The sequence below is a fragment of the Tilletiopsis washingtonensis genome (assembly GCF_003144115.1).
Source record: "Tilletiopsis washingtonensis strain MCA 4186 unplaced genomic scaffold FA09scaffold_11, whole genome shotgun sequence".
Lineage (NCBI taxonomy): Eukaryota > Fungi > Basidiomycota > Exobasidiomycetes > Entylomatales > Tilletiopsis > Tilletiopsis washingtonensis.
This window is the reverse complement of record NW_020312008.1, coordinates 212,876-233,087: the sequence shown is the minus strand read 5'-3', so window position 1 is coordinate 233,087 and position 20,212 is coordinate 212,876. Positions and strand designations below refer to the sequence as shown.

The 20,212-nt window shown below is 67.9% G+C and overlaps 6 protein-coding genes across 6 annotated transcripts; 2 read left to right on the top strand and 4 right to left on the bottom strand.

Moving 5' to 3' along the window:
- Window positions 1–86: 86 nt before the first annotated feature.
- FA09DRAFT_330018 (hypothetical protein) lies at window positions 87–3,742 on the top strand. Its single transcript, XM_025742433.1, has 4 exons — window positions 87–597; window positions 656–1,160; window positions 1,213–1,551; window positions 1,608–3,742. Exons 1-4 carry the CDS (start codon window positions 152–154, stop codon window positions 3,723–3,725), a joined length of 3,408 nt encoding a protein of 1,135 aa, XP_025598144.1. The 5' UTR covers window positions 87–151; the 3' UTR covers window positions 3,726–3,742.
- FA09DRAFT_360681 (hypothetical protein) lies at window positions 3,704–11,147 on the bottom strand. Its single transcript, XM_025745258.1, has 6 exons — window positions 9,503–11,147; window positions 7,816–9,450; window positions 5,727–7,760; window positions 4,509–5,676; window positions 4,189–4,455; window positions 3,704–4,134 (listed from the first exon to the last, which is right to left on the bottom strand). Exons 1-6 carry the CDS (start codon window positions 10,871–10,873, stop codon window positions 3,812–3,814), a joined length of 6,798 nt encoding a protein of 2,265 aa, XP_025598143.1. The 5' UTR covers window positions 10,874–11,147; the 3' UTR covers window positions 3,704–3,811.
- Window positions 11,148–11,379: 232 nt separating this feature from the next.
- On the bottom strand, window positions 11,380–14,577 carry FA09DRAFT_308348 (putative beta-adaptin). Its single transcript, XM_025740578.1, has 9 exons — window positions 14,297–14,577; window positions 14,048–14,162; window positions 13,888–13,958; window positions 13,470–13,834; window positions 13,203–13,417; window positions 12,933–13,146; window positions 12,515–12,872; window positions 12,118–12,462; window positions 11,380–12,066 (listed from the first exon to the last, which is right to left on the bottom strand). Exons 1-9 carry the CDS (start codon window positions 14,402–14,404, stop codon window positions 11,635–11,637), a joined length of 2,223 nt encoding a protein of 740 aa, XP_025598142.1. The 5' UTR covers window positions 14,405–14,577; the 3' UTR covers window positions 11,380–11,634.
- A 409-nt stretch (window positions 14,578–14,986) lies between these two features.
- Window positions 14,987–16,840, top strand: FA09DRAFT_360679 (hypothetical protein; the record flags this gene model as incomplete). Its single annotated transcript, XM_025745257.1, has 5 exons — window positions 14,987–15,168; window positions 15,221–15,259; window positions 15,313–15,408; window positions 15,459–16,696; window positions 16,750–16,840. Exons 1-5 carry the CDS (start codon window positions 15,010–15,012, stop codon window positions 16,838–16,840), a joined length of 1,623 nt encoding a protein of 540 aa, XP_025598141.1. The 5' UTR covers window positions 14,987–15,009.
- On the bottom strand, window positions 16,683–18,361 carry FA09DRAFT_29555 (hypothetical protein). Its single transcript, XM_025740124.1, has 3 exons — window positions 17,939–18,361; window positions 17,383–17,877; window positions 16,683–17,326 (listed from the first exon to the last, which is right to left on the bottom strand). The coding sequence occupies exons 1-3, from the start codon at window positions 18,076–18,078 to the stop codon at window positions 16,978–16,980; spliced, it is 984 nt and encodes a 327-aa protein (XP_025598140.1). The 5' UTR covers window positions 18,079–18,361; the 3' UTR covers window positions 16,683–16,977.
- A 173-nt stretch (window positions 18,362–18,534) lies between these two features.
- Window positions 18,535–19,797, bottom strand: FA09DRAFT_297678 (hypothetical protein; the record flags this gene model as incomplete). The annotated part of the gene is made up of 4 exons (XM_025740215.1): window positions 18,535–18,684; window positions 18,742–18,938; window positions 18,997–19,460; window positions 19,514–19,797. The coding sequence occupies 4 exons, from the start codon at window positions 19,795–19,797 to the stop codon at window positions 18,535–18,537; spliced, it is 1,095 nt and encodes a 364-aa protein (XP_025598139.1).
- Between the last annotated feature and the right edge of the window lie 415 nt (window positions 19,798–20,212).

Here is a 20,212-nt window from a genome sequence, read left to right as displayed (position 1 = left end):
AATCAGTGTTCCCACGGGCCAAAGCCGCGGCTTGCCCAGCGCGCTCTCTACGCGACGCGTGAGGTGTTGGTCTCTGACGACGACGACCACGACCATCTCACATCCCATCCCTGCGCTTCACCGTTCTCGGCACGTGCTGGCCTCCACAAACATGAGTGCCGCCGCCGGCGTCACACCGCCGTCGTTCTTCGAGCTGCCGCCCTTCGACGCCGCGCGGCCCGCACACATCTCGCTCGATGCGCCCGCCGCACTCTCGGCGCGCCGCACGGCCCAGCTGCCGCGCCATACTGGCTGGGATGCCACAATGCTCGATCCACTCGGCAGCGAGGCGGGCACCGCACTCGTTCCGCTCGCAACATCGTTCCGCATGCCGGCACTTGCACTGCAGCCGCCTGTCGGCGGGCACGACCCTGTGCTGAGCTCGTTCGCATCGCGCTTTGGGCAGGTCGAGGCAACTGCGATGGATGCGCCACAGCCCATGCCGGATGTCTCTCGTGCTGCGGCGCAGGTAGAGGCAGAGGATGAGTCGACCGACAGCTCGATGCCCTGGTTCAGCGATCTGGCGTGTGGCAAGAGGGAGCAAAAGCTGCTGCTTGTGTGAGTGTGATCCTTGGCATCGCCTGTCTCCACACCGCTGCTCACGCCAGCCGCGTAGCCTCTCAGCGGGCACGAAGTCATCAGGCTTGCAGCTGCTGCCCGCACCTGCGCACGATGCCGCAGCTGTGCTTGCCTCCGCCGCGCTGGCAATGCAGACGCACGCCTCGACGCACTTCGCCTGGGACGCGCGCAAGGCCTCGTTCGTATGGGCCCTGACGCTGCAGCGCGCCCAGAGCCGCTCAGCGCCGTCATGGAGCGGCAGCGAGCATGTGCAGGGGCTCAGTGCGCAGGTGTCCAAAAGTCTGCTGGCGCCGTTTCTGCAGATCGGCACGCTGCGTCGGCGCGTCGCGCAGCGCATCGTCGAGCTCCGAGAGCTCACGGATGCTGCTGCGGCCGGCGATGTGCCAGAGGCATGCGCCCTCGCGGCCGCCCTCGAGTCGGTCATGGATTGGCTGGGCGCTGACATCGATGCCAGACCGCCGCCGCTGTCGCTCTTCGTGGCTGGGCGAGGCCTCGAGGATGCGCTGGCGGTGCTCAAGTCAGTCGCGGATGTGCTTGGCTGTGTGAGTGGACAGCTCGTGCTTTGCTGCGCGTCGCCTCTGACGCTCTCTACAGGGCCTCAATCGCCGCACTCCGTTCCCGCCTCTGCTGCCGCCAGACGCAAACGGCGCAGTACCAAGCAATGCCAGCGCCCTGCTGCAGACGCGCGTCTATCTCGAGCTAGCGGCGCAGCTCTCCTCGTACGCCTCGCCGCTGCCGGCCGCGGCGCTGAGCCTGCTGCTCGAGGAGATCAGCGCAGCGTGGCGCACCGACGTCGCGGCGTGGATTGGCTGGCCTGGCGTCAGGCCAAAGGACGAAAGCACCGTCGGCGAAAAGGGCAAGTGGCAGGCTTGGGCCGGCGTTGAAGTCGAGTGGGAGAAGGACGTGCGAGGAGAGGTTGACGTAGGCTACGTAGTGAGTTTTCGTCCCGAGTGCTGTCCCTCTGGGCAGGACGCTGACATGCAGTGCAGCTCCGGCCCGCAAGGCTGCCTGCATTCCTGCCGCTCTCTTGCGCTCGCGACTTGCTCGAAGCAGGCCGATCTCTGCGATTGCTGCGCAAGGCAGCGCCGCCCTCGCATCCTGTGCTCGCCGCACTCGCCGACCACAGCGCGAGCGAGGCACTGCCGTTGCCGACGTGGACGTGGGACGAGGAAGAGGCAAGCGAGCAGCTGCACCTCGTCAAGGCACGCGTCGCAAGGCTGCGCAGATCTGTTGCTCGCTGGCGCCGCGAACGCGGCGAGGTCGACCAGACGGCCCTTCCCTCTTCGGACCTCGTCGACGAGGTGGCGTCAATTCTGCAGCAGCCGCCTCTCGCGAGCTCAGACGGACAGTCGTTCGACGAGACGCTGGCGGTCTTCAATGCCCTGCCGCAAGCCTTCGAGCCCGACGAGCTCCGCGAGCCTGGGACAGGCGCAAGTCCGCAAAGGCCACGGTCACAGCGGTATCTCCATGGCCGCCGCAAGGCAGTGCTCATCGAGCGCATACAGGCACAGCTCTCAACGGAGAGCTCCGAGAGCCAACCTGCGCCGCCTCTGCTCCCTCAGCGGCATGCCTCGATCGCAGCTCTCACGCAGGCGACACTCATCAGCCCAATGCTGGAGTGGGCGCAGCTTCTCAACTCCTCGCTCATCTCTAGCTTCTACCGCGATCTCGGCCTGGCAACGTATCTGGAGACCTGCCGCCGCTTCCTGCTCCTCGGCAGCACGCAGTTCCGAGAGCGCGTCGCCGAGACGCTGTTCGAGGGCCCCGGAGGGGCTGACGCCGACTCGCCGACCTGGGCTGCGGGGCTATCGACGCGTCTCAACGAGGGCTCCGTGTGGCCGCCGAAGTACTCGGAGATCGCTTCAGCCCTCAACTACGCGGTGATGGAGACGGTCGCCGAGATGCGATCCGACGACGCAAGTCGCGGCCAGGATTACGGCCTCGTCCGGCCTGAGACGCTTGCGCTGCGCGACCTCGACGACCGGCTTTCATTCGCCATCGTCAAGCCCGAGAGCGTGGTCAAGGGCAAGAAGAGCAGCGGCGCTCAGTCTCGCTGGCGCGACCGCAACTCGATCGACGCGCTCGACTGGCTCACGCTCAGCTTCCACCCGCCGCCTCTCATAGCGCCTCTGCTGCCGATCAATGCCTCCATCCGCTATCAGCGTCTCTTCAACTTCCTGCTGCGGCTGATGCGCGTGCAGACTGTCCTCGGCTCGCTCTTCCGTGACGCGATCAAGGGCGCACGGGTCACACGACCAGGTAGTCGCATGGATGACCCGTCCGAGACGGCCTGGCCGTTCCAGCACGACATGCAAGCCCGCGAGACGCTGCTGCGCTTCCGCGCCGAGGCGAACCACGTCGTCAGCGCGCTCAATGGCTTCGTGCACTCTGCCATCGACGACGGCTGGCAGCACTTCCAGACGCGTCTCTCGACGCTCTGCCGCGATGCGGAGGCGCGCGATGACTCGGCATTCGGCAAGGTGCAGGACAGCGACGTGGCACTGGCGGCTGACAACGACGATGCCATGACGGACGCCGGCGCAGTGCTCGACAACGATGGCGAGAATGCGTGGGCCGCTCGGCAAGGCGAGACACAGTCGCTCGAGATCAAGGACGTCTTCAGCCTGGCGCGCTTCCACGAGAGCACGCTCGAGCGCATGCTGCAGACGTGCTTCCTGCGCGCACGCCAGCGCGGCCTGCGCACCATCATCGACGAGATCCTCGACGGCGTGCTCAAGCTGTCGATGCTGTGCCGCGACGAGCGGCGCAGCGCCGCCGACGAGCACAGCAGTGCGCAGGCGGCGGCCGACCATGCCGAGCGCCTCTATGCGCTGTACAGCCGCTGGCGCTCGCGCGTGCACCTACTTTTGCGTGCTCTCGAGCTCGTGCGGGACAAGGGCGAGGGCTCCGCGCGACCGACGTATCGGCCACGAGACCGCGCCGACGCCTCGGACGGGGAGCGCGGCACTGCGGCGCGCATCGAAGCGGAGCGCATGGAGCGCCAGGCCGAGGAGGACCTGCGCCGGCTGGCGGGCGAGGAGGCACAGGTCGACACGGTCGCCGAGCTGCTCGTACGTCTGGACCTCAACGGGCACTTCTCGCAATGAAGCAAGTCTGATTGCGGCACGGGGTATGGGGGGTTTGGGCAGAGAGAGAGGAGCAGAGGCAGGCAGGGTAAGGAGGGTGCGGCGTCTCATCGCTTCGCGCTCTTTCCAAGGAGGCGGCTGAAGCGCGACGGCTGCCGCTGCAGCGCCGGCTGCGGCTGCGCAGTGCCGTTCTCGGTGAGAATCGACGCCTCGTAGCGCGAGGCGCCCGAGGATGGCGCACCGGCGGCCGAGCGCGGCGCCAGCAGCGAGTCGGACGCGCCGGCGTCGAGTCCACCGCTGGGGAGAGACTGGATCGGGGCGCCGCCGATGCCGGACTCGCCGGCGGCTGTGCGGCTCTGCTCCACGCCGTTGGCCTGCGCAGCGTCTGAGAGCTGTTTCCGCATCGGCTGCGGCTGCTTGGACAGAGATGCTGCAGACGCAAGGGTCAGCGTGGGTGCGGCGACAGTGGAAGGAGTGTACGCACAGATGTGGCGCTGCAGTGGGCTCTGCAACGAGTGGCCCTCGGGCTCATACGGCCTCCGCTGCAAGCGGCTGTTGGCGTCGAGCGCATACGTGTGCGACGGGTTCTGGTCCAGCAGCAGGCCGTGCATGCCTACGGGAGCGAGCGACGTGGCCGGGCCATCCACGCTCATGCTCTTGCTGCCGATGGACGCACGGTAGGCGTCGTCGCTTGTCCGCGACATGTCGAGCTCGAGGCGCGCAATCTCCTCGCTGAAGTTCTGCGTGAAGACTGGAAGGCGGTCAGCGCACGAGTGGGATGGCAGATTGACCACGACGACTCACAGCGCTCGAGCGTCTCGTGGAACGGCCGCATCTCGGCCGGACACATGCGCTCGTGCAGGCGGATGCAGCGGTGGATCACCACGGCCTGCGCGTCGATGGCGTCGCGCAGCCCGTGGATCAGCTCCTCCTTGTCGCTGTTCTGGCTGACGAATGACGGGCTGAAGAATGCACGCTTGTACATCGGAATGCCGCCGTTCACCGGCGCATCGACGGCGCCGTTGAGTGCCATGCTCAGGCGGTTCGTGTTGGCGCCCTTGCCGGACGAGCCGACGCGGTAGATGGCCGCGTACTTCTTCTCGAGCGTCTCGAGCTCCTTGGTCTTGCTCACTGCATCGTCGATGGCGTTCTGCAGCGGCGACAGCTCGACGCTCCACGCCTCGGCCACGTGGCTCCGCCGCAGCACGGTTGGGAACTGGTCCTCGCAGCGCAGGTACGTCTTCTCTACCCAGAGCTGCGACGGATCGGCGCTCGTGCTCGTCGGCGGCGCCAGGCTGCCGTCGGCGAGCTTGCGCATCGGCCGCGCGTAGCTGAACAGGTCCGTGGTGTTGTGCTCGAAGTACGCGCGGATGATCGGCGGCACCTCGGCGTTCGTGAAGACGTCCTTGGTGCGGTCGGGCTCGGGCTGCAGGGCGGTGATCTGCAGGTACATGTCGTCGCCGAAGCGCACGCTGTCGTCGGGCGTGACGTTGCTCTTGATGAGCGTGGCCTTGGGGTGCTTCTGGTGCAGGCGCTCGCAGAAGGCGCCGAACTTCTCCCAGTCCTGGCCGCGGTAGACGAACATCTTGCCCTGCAGGCTGGCGGGCCACTGCTCGCCGTAGTACGCCACGCGGAAGTAGCTCGGGTACGTGCGCTCGACGGTGGCGATGTACTCGTAGAGCGATGCCTGCAGGCGCAGCACGTCTGCGAGGCGCGTGTAGTCCACAGACCGGTACTCGTACTGGTGCACGAGCTCGCGGCAGATGTCGATTGAGATCTCCCACGCGCTGCCCTTGCCGAGGTAGTCGAGGATGAGCATGTACAGCGTCTCCTTGCGCGCGAAGTGCGACTGCCGCGGCAGGTCCAGGTCCGGAATCGGCTCCACATACGAGTCCATGTCCCACGAGTGCAGGTCGGCGTGCAACTTGAGAGTGAGAGCGGCCTCGACGTAGTTGTGGTTCTCCAAGTGCAGCTGTGGCGAGGATCAGCAGCAGCTCAGCGCAGGCTCCCGATAAGACTCACGTTGACAAGGCGGAGCACATGCGTGGAGAAGGCAGTGACCCGGTTGGCCTGCCGCAGGAAGCCCAGCAGCTTCAGGGTGCCGGCCACGCGGTCGTCCTCGAAGCCTTCCTCGGACGGCAAGCTCCGCACGCTCAGCAGCAGGTCCAGGAAGCGGTTGACGGACACGAGGCATGCCAGCACCTGCTCGCGCAGCTTCTCGTCCACCAGGGGGCTCTCGAAGAGCGAGCGCAGCTGGCCGATGAAGAAGGCGCGCGAGATCTCATCGCCTTGCGTGTCCGTCACGAAGAGCACGTCGAGCTTGTCGATGATCTCGGCCTCGATGACGCTGAAGTCGCCGTTGAGGTGCCACTCCGACGTAATCATGGTCGCCAGCACACGCACGGCGCAGGTGCGCAGCTCGTCATGGTGGCTCAGACACAGCTCGAGCACCGGCTCGACGAGCGAGGGCACGAATTGCACCTGGAAGCCGCCGGTGTTGAGCGTGCTCGCCTCGCCGTTGGCAGACTCTGAGCTTGCGGCGTTGCCCGGGCTATCCGGCCAGCCAATGGAGTTCCACAGCTTGGCAAAGATCTGGGCGCCCTCGCCGCGGATGTCGCCTGCGAGGCGCCACACGGCTCGCCGGCGCTGCGGCTTGAACTGCTCGATGATGAGCTGCTCGCTCGAGAGCAGCGTCAGGAGCATGTTGAGTCCGCCGCGCCACAGCGCCGTGTTGAACGTGTGCGACTGGTCCGCCGCCGGGATGAAGTCGCGCACCATCAGCGCGGCGAGCGGGTCGGCGATCTTGAGCACCATCTGGTGCGCCAGGATGTTGACGTTCAGCCACGTCGACGGATAGGCCTCGTTGAGCAGAATGCTCGTGGCGACCGAGAAGAAGTTGCCAAGGAAGACCGCCAGCGTCTCGGGCCCTTCGAGGTCGAGCTGCTCGTCGAGGAAGCTTGCCAGATGCCGACGCGGGCTCAGCATCACGAGCACAGTGAGCACAGCAGCGATCTCGCCGAGGCCGCAGTTCAGGAACCCATAGCTCGCAGGCTTGTTCCGCCGGCGAGAGGAGCGCGTACCAGCGGAGCTTGGGATCCCAGCTGGCCGCTTGGCGATGAGCGGGAATGGGTAGCTCGATGGGAACATGACTGGCACGGCGGAAGCGAGCGTAGACGGAGAGCGGTGGCGCTCCAACGTGCTTGCCACTTCCGCGCTGCTCAGCTCGCGGTACGTCTCAAGCAGCGCTGGCATCGTCGACAGGATGTAGTCGACGTTGTCCTGCTCCTGGCGCACAGCAGCCGCCGAGCTGGCGCCGGCCTTGCGGCCCTCTGCCAGACTGACCTGCAGGCGATCGAGCACCACGGCAATAATCGTGACGGCCAGACGGGCGCCCTCGATCCAGGCCACACGGGCTGCGTCGCGCGCGCCCTCGTGGTCTCCGGCGCCGCCTGCCTCCTCGTAGCGCCCAAGGTGCGGCCGCACCCAGCGGATGATGCTCGGCACCAGCTGCGAGCGCGAGTTGAGGTCATCGAAGATCTCCGTGCCAATGACGTGCAGCACGTGCAGGAGCTTCCAGACGACCATGCGGCCCTTGGTGATGAAGAGCGAGTCGGCAAAGGCAGTCTCGATGCGCACGAGCTCGTCGGCGGGGAAGACGCGCGCCAGGAACGGCAGGATGCCGGCAAAGTGCTGCAGCGCCAGCGTCTGCGTGCCGACGATGGACGCCGGCTTGGTCGCCGACATGAGCCGGTTGATGGAGCGCAGTAGATTCTCCAAATCGCGCTTGAAGCTCGTCTCGAAGTGGTCGCTCACGGCGCCGCCCGGCGTGCTGATGACGCGGTCGTCCTTGCCCTGCTCCTGGTTCTGGCGCGAGCGCACGATGAACTTGAAGAGGTACGGCCAGACCTTGATGGCGGCGCGCAGATCCTTGGACGTGTCGGTGCGGCTGGGATCGGCGAGCAGGCGCGACATGGAGGCCATGAGCCGCGTGTAGGCCGTCTGCGAGTGGAAGTGCTGCTCGATGTAGATGTCGAGCGTGGCGCGGAAGTTGTTGAACTAGAAAGGATGGTCAGAGAGGGAGCAGCTCGCATGGCCTGCGCCTGTGACTCACCCGCCGGTCTTGCACAATGCCCAGCACCGTGACGAGCGCGTTGAAGACGAGATCGTCGAGCTCGCCGTCGCCGTTCTTGGGGCTCACGACGATTGCGAAGAGCGCGTCGAAGATGTCGCGCAGGAACTTGACGATCTCGACCTCGCCGACAAAGGTGAACTTGACCAGCACGCTCTTGAGCTCGTCGAGGTCCTGCGTCAGCACCTTCTCCCAGTGCAGCAGCTTCAGCAGCACCTCGTTCTGCGTGTAGCGTGTAGACACGAGGAAGGTGCGCAGCGTCATCGTGTCGCGCAGCGGCTGGATCACCGACGCCAAACTCGCCGGCACGAGGTCGGAGAGGCTGCGGCCCGGCGCGATCGTCGGCGGCAGCGTAAAGTACAGCTCCGGGCTCAGGTGCTGCGCCGGCCGCGAGCTGCGCCAGAGCAGCAGCGTGTGGCTGCCGTCGGGGATGAATGCGGCGTTTGCCTCAAAGAGCGGCAGGTAGGCGTATGCAAACGGCGCGTTCACCACCGCCGGGCCGCTGTTCGACGAGCCGGCGAAGGAGGATGTGCCACCGTTGGCCGACTCGCGCGTAGGCGACGACACGGTCGGCAGGCCCTTCTCCTCCTTCGAGCTGCGGTGCCGGAACGTGAAGAACATGTGGCAGCTCTCCATGACCTCACGCGGCAGCTCGAGCTTCAGCAGCTCGCCCCACGTGGGCGCGTTCTGGTGGTAGAAGACCGTCGAGTCGAACTGCGTGACGAGCGCCTCGCCGGCGCCGCGCGAGATGACGCGCTCCAGCACGCTGCCGTCGCGCGTGCGGATCTCGGCAGAGACCTGAATGTTCTTCTGCGTCGAGCCGCCGGGAATCTTGGTGCTCGTGGGGAAGAACTCGCCGCTCCAGAGCTTGACGTACGCCTCGTTGCGCGTGTCGCCGGGAAAGACGACGTCGGGAAAGCCGAGGCGCGCAGTGAGCGGCGCGTCCTGCAGCAGGCTGGGGTTCTCGCGCAGCAGCGTGGCCGTCTCGCCGTGCAGCACCTTGACGTTGACGGCGAGCAGCTCGGCGCGCGACGACTTCTCAAACTCCTTGATGCGCGAGGCGATGATGTCCTGGTGCAGCGTGCTGAAGGCCGCCTCGTTGTAGGGGCAGAAGATGGGCATGACATGCTCGCGCATCGGACTGCTGGACGCCACGTCCGTCTGGAACTTGTGGTCCTGGCCCAGCTCGAGCGCAGCGCAGCCAAACGGCCGCCGGAAGGTGCGGTCGCCGGCCATGCGCGAGGGCCGGAAGCCCGGCGCGCCGCCACGGAGCCCGTCGCTCTCCGTGTCGATGTCGGGCAGCGAAGTAGTGGCAGTCTCTCGGCCCACATCTGCAGCGGCGCCCAGCCGCATGGCGCCATTGCGCACGATGCGGCACACGACGTTGAGGTCCTGCATGTCGTTCGGACTCAGGTCCGTGAAGAGCGTGCGCATCTTGCCGATGCGCCCCTCGGACTCGGGTGCGGGCACGCCCTGGTGATTGAGCACCACGCAGAACTCCTCGGTCAGGAAGCGCGCCTCGGCCTTGTTGTACAGCGAGAAGTACAGCTCGGCCGTCTCGCCCGGCGCACACGGGCTGGCCACGAAGGCGCGCACGTCGAGATAGACGTGAAAGTACTGGGCACGCCCGTCAGCGCTAGAGCCGGGCCAGCTGGAGCAGTGCACTCACCTTGACGCCGCTCTCGACCTGCTCGTCCAGCCTGCCGGGGTCCAGCAGGCTCGCCCGCGCCCGCGGCGGCCCCGACATGGTGCTCTGCCGGTTGCCGGCGCTTCGCTTGCCGGTCACGCTCAGCGCGCCTGCGAAGCTGCTCGGGGCGCCCAGCACGCCAGCCGACGTCGTCGAAGGCGCTGTAATGCCAAATGCGTTGCTGGCCGAGATCTCGAGGCCGCCCTGCGCGCTGCCGCCGGACGACGCGGCGTCCAGCTGGTCGACGTACGCGAGGCTGGCCTGCAGCGCGAAGAGCCGGATGCCGCTCACCCAGCTCTCGGGGTCGCTCTCCTTGCCGGTGAAGTCGACGTCGACGAGGCCGCCGCGGCCCGGATGCCGCACAATGACATCGAGGCCCTGCGCCACGTTGCCCTTGACGAGGCGCGCAACGCACTCGCGGCGCAGCTTGGCGACCTCCTCGACGCTGAGCGTCTGCGCCAGGAGCTGGCGCCGCGCAGCGTGCAGCACCTCGATGTGCTCCTTGACCGCGTTGAAGAGCACGTAGTCGCGCCGCCCGAGATAGACGTACATGAGGCTGCTCCACTCCCGCAGTGCGCACGCGATTTCGTCCACCAGCGGCTCGTCTGAGCCGCTCGCCGTCTCGTCGCCGCACTTGAGGCTCGGCAGTGGCGGCGGCGGGCGCTCGACCTCTGCCTCGCCCGGCGCGTCGAGAGGCTCCTGTAGCCGGAAGGGCGACCTGTTGGCCTGGGCGCGGGCCTGTGCAGGGCCGATGGGGCTGTTGGGCGCGCTCGCGGCGCCCTCGTCCTCCTCGTGCAGCGTCTCCATGTGCTTCTGGCCCGCGAGCTTCGAGCCGGGCGGCGGCGCAGTGGCGCCTACGACGCCCTGCTCGACGGCCCGCGCGTGCACCTCCTGCAGGCGCAGCTCGGCGTCGTCGAGGTGCTCGCGGATGTGCACGTGCACGGCCGGGAAGATGCCCACGTACACCTGCGGCTCCTCGACGAGTGCGGCGCCGCCGCGCGCCTGCGAGCCGGGAAAGGTCGAGTACTCGCTGCGGCTGCTCGTGCTCGTCGCCGGCATGGGCACGCGTGTGCTGGACACGACGTAGCCGCGGAACCAGGCGACATCGCTGTGGCCCAGCTGCTCGAACACGTACACCTCGTCGCCGACCTCGAGGCCGATGAGGTGCGCCTGGATGGCCGCCAGCGACGCGTGCGAGCCCTCGTCGAGCAGCTCTGCGGGCAGCTCGAGCTGCTCGAGCTCGGGCGCAAAGGGCGAGATGCAGAAGCCATACAGAATCTTGGCCAGCGGCTCCCAGCGCCGGTACGCCGAGGGCGCCGCCGCGAGGGCCGAGGGAGACGCGACGGCGGCCATCGCCGGTGCGAGAGCGCCAGTCGGGGAAGAGCTGTGCGAGATGAGGGGTGCGCGTGTGCGATGCGCGGCGCGTGCGGCAGGCGGCGGCCGCGAGCACGACGCGGCGGGACGTGCGCAAGAGGCGTGAGGAGCGTGTGCGTGCAGCCGCGAGCAGAGACGGCGTGTGCCGAGTGTGGAGAGTGCGGCGCCGCGCAGTGGAGAAGGGAGTCAGACGGAAGCAGGCGGCGCGGCGGCGGCAGGGAAGGAGGCGAGATGAGAAGAAGGAGCGGAGGTGAGAGAGGGGAGAGACAGAGAGTGCGGCCAGGGCGCGAGAGTGACACCCGCGGCGCGGCGCGGGAGCAGAAGGCACGCGCGTGCCGTGCCAAGCGCGACGGCGTGGGAGCGGCCCGGGACGCGCGCGCCACGGCCGCAAGGGGGCGGCCTGATGCAGGCACCGTCGACTGCACACCATGGCCTCGCAGCCGGCCGAGCAGGCCAGCAGATGGCGCCACAATCTTGCACTGAATACCAGACACGCGGTGCGCCGGTCAGATGCCTGCTCTGCAGGGGTTGCTTGTCTGGTGGGCTCGACTGATGGCTGATGGCACGGCACGGGGCGGTCGGGGCTCGGGCGCTGCAACGCACCCCAATCCATCCGCATGACCTCAACAGCCTGCCTTGCAGTCTTGAACTCGCTCTACTGCCCCACACAATACACTCAGGCCAGGCATGCGGTGGCAAATATCCGTGAATAAGGTATTCCACGCACGCACGCAGGCGCCTCACGCCAGCAGCTCGTCGATGCCGCTGCTCTTGGGCGCCGGCGCGTCGGTGGCATACGAGCCCGCAAAGCCAAAGTCGTCTCCGAGCATGGCGTACGGATCGGCGCCGCCGTCGTCGTCGGTGGGGGCGCGTCGCCGGCGCGCCAGCTCCTCTGCCGTGTCGTCGCCGTCGGCCTCGTCACTGCGCTGCAGACGCGCGGCGCCGGCGGCGGGCGGCGAAGACGAGAGCAGGTCGTCGTCGTCGGCGGCGCGCAGCTCGGCCGAAGCGTCGGCCACGGGACTGGACGGCACGGCCGCTGCTCCGCCCACACTGCGTGCTGGCAGCGCCGGTGCGGGCGCCGGCTGCACGGCCACGATGCCGGCCGACGCCCGCGGCGCTGGCTTCGAGTAGATGTGGTTGCTGGCGTTCCGCCGTGCTGCCTCGTCGAGTGCCTGAGTGAGGTGTGAGCATGTGAACAGAAACATAGGCGAAGGGGCACGCACCGGGCTGTCGGGCATGTAGCGCGCCTTTGCGCCGCGGATGAACGTCTGCGGCTGGCGGTGGAAGATGGAGGAGAGCGAGGCGCCGTGCAGCAGCAGCTGGTCGAGCAGTGTGCGGTCCATGCGGTCCGTCTCGGTGCTGATCGGCGGCTTTTCGGCCAGCACAATGTCGCGCGCCGCCGCCGGGTCCGTCGAGAGCAGGCGCCAGTACATGTAGCCGCGGTCGCGGCAGTCCGGGTTGTCCACGTCCTCCGTCGCCCACTTGAGCACCTTGGGCACGAGCTCGGCGCCGGCCGTGGGCCGCTTGAGGAAGAGCTTGACCGTCGCGGTCAGCAGGGCCAGTTGTACCTGAGGCGAGGGTCAGCCTGATGTGTCCAAAGCGGCAGCGCGCAGCACGCACCTCGACCGGTTCTTCTGTGAAAGAGTACAAGAAGTCCTCGAGAAGCTCGTCGCTGTTCTCGATGCGCTCAGCGTAGTGTCCAATGATCCAGATCATGGCCGCGCGCGCCTCGGGCTCGTCGAGCGAGTCGAGGTTCTCGCACAGCGTGGCAATGATGCTCTCGTAGCGGTTCGGATACTTGCGGAAGATGTCCTTGATCACCACGACGGCCTCCTGCACGACGTAGTTGACCTTGGTCTGGATCAGCGAGAGCAGCACCTTGATGCAGCGGTCCGCCGTCGACTCGATCTTGATCGCCAGCCGGCCGATCGAGCGCACGGCCTTGCGCACGAAGTCGACGTCGACCTCGGCCGCGTACCTGAGCCAGACCGTCAGCATCGGGCGGGGCAGGGGACCAGCAGACACAGCCAGCACTCACTCGCGCAGCTCGGCGAGGACCTGCTCGACGTTGCGCTCGTTCGCCAGGCGGTACATGATCTCCAGCTTGGCCATCTTGACGTACACGGGGTCGTTGTACTTGCAAAAGAACACCTTGACCTCGTTGGCCAGCACGAGCGGCCGTCGCTGGATCACGAGCAGAATGTTGCGCAGCGCCACGTACTGCACCTCGGGGCCCGACGAGAGCAGCGTGACTGCAGCGGAGTGTCAGGTGCGCTGGCAGGGGCCCGGCAGTGGGGGCGAAACGCACCGAGCGGCGGGCTCAGCTTGCGGCACAGGCCCTCCTTGAACTCGGCGCTGGCGATGTAGTTCATGAGGTACAGGATCACCTTGACGCTCGTCAGCACCACGGCCGAGTTGGCGTGCTGCAGGCGCACGGCAATGCGCTCGGCGAGAATCTCGGCGTCGGCGTAGTCGTTGGGCACAAAGAACATGAGCGACTCGAGGATGTAGGTCTGGCCCCATCTGCGCAGGCGACGTCAGCGAGCTCGACGCACTCCGCTCGCACGCCACGCACTCTGAGCAGTCTGGCAGCGCAGACACGAGCTTCGACGCAATCGTCAGATTCAGCTTGAGCTGGATGTTGTCCGAGCGCTCGCTGATCTCCGTCAGCGCCGCGACTGCGTTGGCGACGACGGTGGGATTCGTGTCGGCGAGGAGGTCGCGCAGCATGCCGATGAACCCTTGCCGGTCGACGATGCGCCGGTCGTGCATGTAGAGCTTGGCGACGCAGATGGCGGCCGTCTTGCGCACGTACGGGTCTGCATCCTTGAGCGAGTGGCGCAGCGGATCGAGCAGCGCAGTCGTCGCGGCGGGCACGTGGATGTAGGACATGGTGCGGATCGCGAGCGCCCGGATGAGCGGGTTGCGGTCGTTGCAGTCCTGCAGCGGGCACATCAGCGGTGCGTGTGGCCATAGCGCAGCGCCCGTCTCACCGAGAGGAAGCCGGGAATGGCATTCGGCACGAGGTCCGGATGTGAGCGCCCGTAGTTGATCAGGTACAGGTCTGCAGGTGCGCAGCGCCTCAGCGGGTGATGCGGCGGCGGCGCGGACAAGGCGCCGAGTCGCCACAGCTGGGCGCGCCAGGCGACTCACAGACCATCTTCTTGATCTCGAGCACCTGGATGCCCATGCAGCCGACGACGTCTGCGAAGAGCGGGCCCATGTCGTTGCCCATCGTGGCATTGGCGATGATCTTCTTCAGCACCACCTGCAGGAGGCACAGCGTCAGCCCTGCGCCGGTCTGGCGAGCAACACGGCGTCGCAGCAGGCAGCCGCGGGCCACGGCGCCGCTGCCACGCGCCGGCCCGCCTGCCCCATCTGCCACACCGCCAGCCAACGCACCCGCTTGCGGTTCCAGCCCTTGTCCTTCTTGTCCGACTGCAGCTCCGCACGCAGCTCGGCCACCTTGCCGCGCGCAAAGAGCTTGGCATCGCGCCCCGAGTCGGCCATGCGGGGCGACGCGCAGTGGAGGTAGGGGGTTCGAGCGGGCGGGCAGGTGCGAGTGGCAGATGCGACGGCGCGCTGGGTAGGTGCGGGCGCAGCTGCGACGGTGCAGGCGAGAATGGAGCAGGCAAGAGCAGCACAGGTGGGGACGGTGGCGCGGAAGACAGGGAGGTGGGTATGGGGAGGAAGGATGGCGCGGCGTTCGCGCGGCGGACGACGACCGTGCGCGGCCGGCACGGCCCCCGATCCCCGCTGTCTGGCAGGGCGCCGGGGCGCGCAGCCACGGCGCAGGAGACACTGGGCTCAAACGCAACAGTCTGCAGAGCAGGGTGCTTGAAGCTGATTCTCGGACATGTAGCCTCTGACCACCAGCTCTGCTTTGGGAGCAGAATGTGGCTACTTGGCAACTTGCAGCGCACAAGCTTGGCTGCAACCCTGCTGCGTGCCGCTGCCTCTTCCTGCTCGCGCAAGGAAGCGCCGCGGCGGCTGCGTTTGTCGCGCGCGTAGAGGGTCTTGCATGATGCTTCGCGCGCCGCTGTTCTGCTTCCCATCTCACCTCCACGTCCTTTCCCTTCCCTTCGTGTCCGAGACTGCGGCCTGCCGCTGCGGCCATGCCCAATATCCCGGCCCTCGGCGGCCTGCTGCATGCCCTCGTGCGCCCCGGCCTCGTCGTGCCGCACCTCGTCGTCGCCGACATTGCGGCGCTCGACTGGCGCCGCCTGCATGCTGCCGGCGTGCGCGCCATCGTGTGCGACAAGGACAACTGCCTGGTGCGTGGTGCGCCGTGAGCCCACACTCTGCGTGCGCTGACTGGCTGCGCAGACGAAGCCGCATGAGGACGTGCTGGCGCCGGCGATCCGCGTGCGTGCTTGCGGCAGGGCAGGCGTGACGGCCAGCTGACCTCTGGGCTACAGGAGGCGTGGCACCAGGCCATCGAGACCTTTGGCCGCGACAACATCCTCATCGTCTCCAACAGCGCCGGCAGCTCGAGCGACCCGCACGGCCTCGGCGTGAGTGGCCGCTGCGGAGCCGCAAGTACGCACCACTGACTGTCGAGCAGGCCGAGAACCTCTCGCGCGAGCTGTGGGTGCCCGTGCTGGCGCACCCCGCCAAGAAGCCGGCGCGCGCCTGTGCGCGGCAGATCGCAGACGTGCTGCGGCCGCAGGGCCACGTGCTCGTCATCGGCGACCGGCCCACGACGGACGTCGTGCTGGCGCACCGGCTGGACCGCGTGCTGCGGCGCCAGCACGCGCGCAGTGGTCTTGCGATCGAGCCTGCGCCGCAAGGCAGCAGCGCTGGCGTCGTCGACCTGCTTGGCGCAGACACGACTGGCGCATCGGGCGGCCCGAGGGCGTTCGCAGTCCTCACCACACATCTGTGGGCCTCGGAGCGGCTAGGCACGCGCCTGATGCGCGGCGCCGAGAACACGGCGCTGCGGCTGCTCGCGCGACGGAAGACGGCACCAGGAGGAGGCTGGCGCCCCTCGGCGGAGAATGCAGCGTCTGCCGAGTGGATGGCGCTGGCGCTGCGGCCGGCTCGCACGTCCGAGGTGCGTGCGTCTCTGCCGCCGCTGCGTGCACAGCAGGCCGGGCTGCTCGCCATGCTGCTCTCGCAGCCGTCGTTGCCACGCTGGGCGCGTCCGCCACTGCGTGCGCTGCTCTTCGTCACGAGCACACGCCCGGCACTCTGGCTCGGCAGCTGGCTCAGCAAAGGCTGGAGCATGGTCGGCGAGGGCGTGCGCCTCGGCACCGACGCAAGACTGCGCTCGCCGCGCTTCCTGCCGCCGATGGAGCAGAGAGCGAGGTTAGGTGCGCCGCCGAGAGGCTCGCGTGGCTACGCGACCGGTCCACCGCGCCCGCCGGCCAGGGACGGGCAAGCGCGAGCTCCTCGTGCGGCGACTGCTCCTGCAAAGGCCAAGTCTGGCGTTGCAGGCAGTGCACCTGCGCCGAGCCAGCGAGCAGCCAGCGAGAGTCGAGCTCCACGCCCCATCGCACGTCCGCGACCAGGCCTCGCCGCGCCGCCGCGTCCGTCGCCTCAGGCGAAAGCCGAGCCTCAGCCCGAGCCACTCGTGCCGCCGCCGAGCAAGATCCGCGGCTGGATCCCGGCGCTGCTGGCCCTCGTCATCATCCCCACGGGCTGGTTTGCCGGCGTGGCGCTGCACGAGTACCGCACCGAGATCCAGGGCGAGCCGGACGAGACTGTCGATGCGGCACCGGCCACTGCACCTGCTGCTGCTGCACCGCCAGCGGCTGCTCAGCCGGAGCTCTCTGCCCGAGTCAAGGCGGAACAGCAGGCTGCGTGAGTGCGATCGTAGCGTCGTTGACGCCACTTCGCTGACCTGCCGTTGCCAGTCTTGAGCGCGAAGCCTACCACGTCGCGCGCGAGCTCAAGGATCTGCAGGAGAAGCAGGCGCGCCTGCAGGAGCGTGCTGCCCGGCCATGACAATGCCACACAGCGCGAGCAAAAGTGACGTGACATTGCGTGACGGAACGTAGCTGCGCTACCTCAGGCATGCGAGCGGAGATCAGATGCTCCAGCGCCGCGGGTGACGAGAACAAGCGAGGCGCCCCAGTGCAGCCTCAGTCGGCGGCGTGCTGCAGCGAGCGCACAGCATCGGAGCAGCATGCGATCCACTCGTCGAAGTTGGAGCCGAAGCTGGCGTAGATGTCCGTCTGCGCCAGCGAGAGGTTGGTGAGGAAGAAGGCGCCGACGCCGAGGCGCTGCAGGCAGAGCTCGGTGATGCCGCGCGTGGTGAGCGGCGTGTCGGGACTGAAGGCGTGGCAGGCGGGGTTGGAGAGCGTGAAGCCGGGACTGCGGTGCCCTGGCCGCTCCTCGTCGGCTGGCGGCGGTCCGTCGTGCAGCAGCACGCCGAACTTGTGCCGCGGCACTCGTCGGAATGGCATGGGCACATGGCGCAGCGGCCCGATGCTGCAGCACCCACACGTGAGCCTGAGGGGCACGGCATGCACATCTGGCCTACTCACTCGAACTTCTGCACCGTCTGCTCGTGCACGATGATCAAGTCGCTGAAGGCATAGTAGTCCTGGTGCACCCAGCAGCCGGGATTGAGCACGACGAGGTCACTGCGCGCCTGGTGCGAGCTGGGCACGCTGGCGTCGCTGCGCCATTGGCCCCACTGCTTGGACCGCGCATACTCGGCCATCTCGCGGTAGTAGCGTGCACCGAACTCATGCCACGTGCTCTCGTCGAAGTAGATACCGTCGAGCGCCATGTCGGCGCGCCCACTGCTGCTGGGCCACGCCGCATAGCGGTCCACATCGCGGTGCACGAGGTGCGGCGCCCGCTCGCCCCAGCGCGTCGTCACATAGCCGACGAGCTCGACGATCTGCCCCGCCGAGGCGGCGCCGCGCAGCAGCGGCACGGCGGCCAGGTGGTGCTCGTGCGGCGGCTCCCACTCGCCCGGCCCCGAGTTGGGGTTGATGATGATGAGGAAGTCGAGGTCTGACCGCGTGCGGATGCTGCACTTGACGTCAGGCTGGAGCTGCGGCACGGCTCGCGTGACCATGGCTTTGCACTCACGCATTCAGCAGCGGCTGCCAGTACGACGGCTCGACGGGCCAGATGAAGAGACAGAAGAGCACGCGCGGACGACCCACGAGCGCAGGCAGCGGCGGCGACGACTTGCGTCGCACGACTCGCCGCATCGCCGGCCACGCCATGGTGTGCAGCCTGGAGCCGCGTGGAGGCGCAGAGGAGTGCTGGGTTGCGGCGGTGCGGCGAGGCGGTCGGGCAATCGCGGGTGGTGTGCAGGTGGCAGTGAGGCTCGTCCAGCGAAGTGGTGGTAGGGAAGCAAGCGCCTCGGCGTGCAGATGCCAGCAGAGCAGGGTGCGGATCCAGGAGCGGAGCAGCCGCAAAGTGGGCGAGGGCGGTAGGAGGCAAGGAGCTTGGCGCAGCGAGAGCGCCTCTTCTGAGAAACAGGAGATGTCTCGGAGCACGCCCCGAGTTCCGAGGCGCGCCCTTCTCCGCTTCTCCACTCGCCCTCGCAGCTGTTCCCACGGCACCCCGCAATGCTCTCCACCGCCTCACAGCCGGCGCCGCCTAGATATGTGTCATTAGGTGGGTCGTCACATGCGGAATGCGCACACTACACAGCCGGAGCCGGGAGCGGGCCGCGCTCAGTGCACGGCGACGGCGTCGTCGTCGTTGGCCTTGGCACTGGCCACCCAGGCGCCGTTGGCGAGGATGAGCACGCTGCCGAGGATGCTCAGCGCCTCGAGCGGCGTGCCCAGCAGCACCACCTGGAAGAAGGTGGCGAAGAGGATTTGCTGTACGGCAGTCAGTGTCAGCGAAGGCTCAGTGGGCAGGTCAGACGCGGCACGCACCAGGTAGCTCATCACCGCCGCACGGCCGGCCTTTTCGCGCTGCAGGCCCAGCGTCTGGAACACCTGCGCGCAGAGCGAGAAGAGGCCGATGCCCGAGAGCAGGAAGATCGAGAGCGGCGACTGCGGCACCACGAGCGGCTCGCGCAGCGCGGCCATCGTGAGCAGCGAGGCGACCCAGCTGACGCCGGAGAAGTACGCTGAGGGCAAAGAGTCAGCGGTGTGCGCAGCGCAGCAGAAGCGTGCTGCACTGCTCACCGATCGAGTGGTACGTTGAGGCACGATGCCCGATAGCGCGCAGCGACACCCAGGCGCCAGCAATGAACAGCACAGCCACCAGCGCGATGATGACGCCGAGCGAGTGCTCGTCGAGGCCGCCGACATCGGGCAGCGGCAGCTCGGGGATGCCGTCAATGGGCGGCGTGTCGCCAGGCGCCGACGGCACGTCACTCTCCTCTCCGCGGCCGAAGAGGAAGGCAGGACGCGCGATGAGCGTCACGCCAAAGAGACTCGACACGCCCGCAATCTTCTCGCGCAGCGTGAACGGCTCGCCAATGGTGATGGCCGCCAGCACGCCAGTGACGAGCGGCGCAAGGAAGGAGATCGACGTCATCTCGGCAATGGGCAGCATCTCGAGCGAGACGTAGAGCAGCAGCGTCGAGAGCCAGCCGCAGATGCCGCGCGCCAGCAGCACGCCACGCACGCCGGGCGGACCCATGATGCTAAGAAGACCTGTCAGCGCGTACACACGTCTTGCAAGCCAGATGCCGCTCACATGTGCTCCGTGCGCGCGTACAGCATCAGGGCCGTGCACGCCAGCCAGATGACGAAGCACTCGGCGGCGACAATCTGCAGTGCGCCCATCGCCGGCTCGCCTCCAGGGCCCTTACCGGGCGCATTCTTGCCCTCGCGCTCGTCGAGCAGCACGACGACGAGGTTCATGCACGAGTAGCACACCTGGCTCACCGCAATCAGCACGAGGCCGAGGTTGCTGCCCGGCAGCTCGCTCGACGAGACCATAGCCTCGCGCATCGTGATCTGCGTGCCGCCGGGATCCATGCTGTCCCAGCGCGGCATGCTCTCGAAGCGCGGCAGCCCGGAGTTGCCGCCGGCGTCCGAGTCGCCGCGGTAGCTCGTGCCCAGGCGCGAGCCGCGGCGGCGCCCGCCAAAGGCAGACGTGCGCTGGCCGTGCGCGCGCGAGAGGAGCGAGGAGCGCTCCGAGATGTCGTCGTTGTGCATGCGGTTGCGCCACGGCGCGCCGCTGTGGCCGCTGATGCCGCTCATGCCCGGGTCGCCGTAGCCGTCCTCGGCGTGGTGCGAGCCAAGGTCGGCAAAGGCGCGCGAGCGCAGATAGGCGTTGGGCGCCAGCATGCTGGCGGCGTCGCTGAGGATGCTGCGCGCGTCGTCGAAGAAGCTCTGCCCGCCCCACTCGGTGCCCTCGTGGTCGTACGTGTCGCGCAGCTCGTCGTCGTCG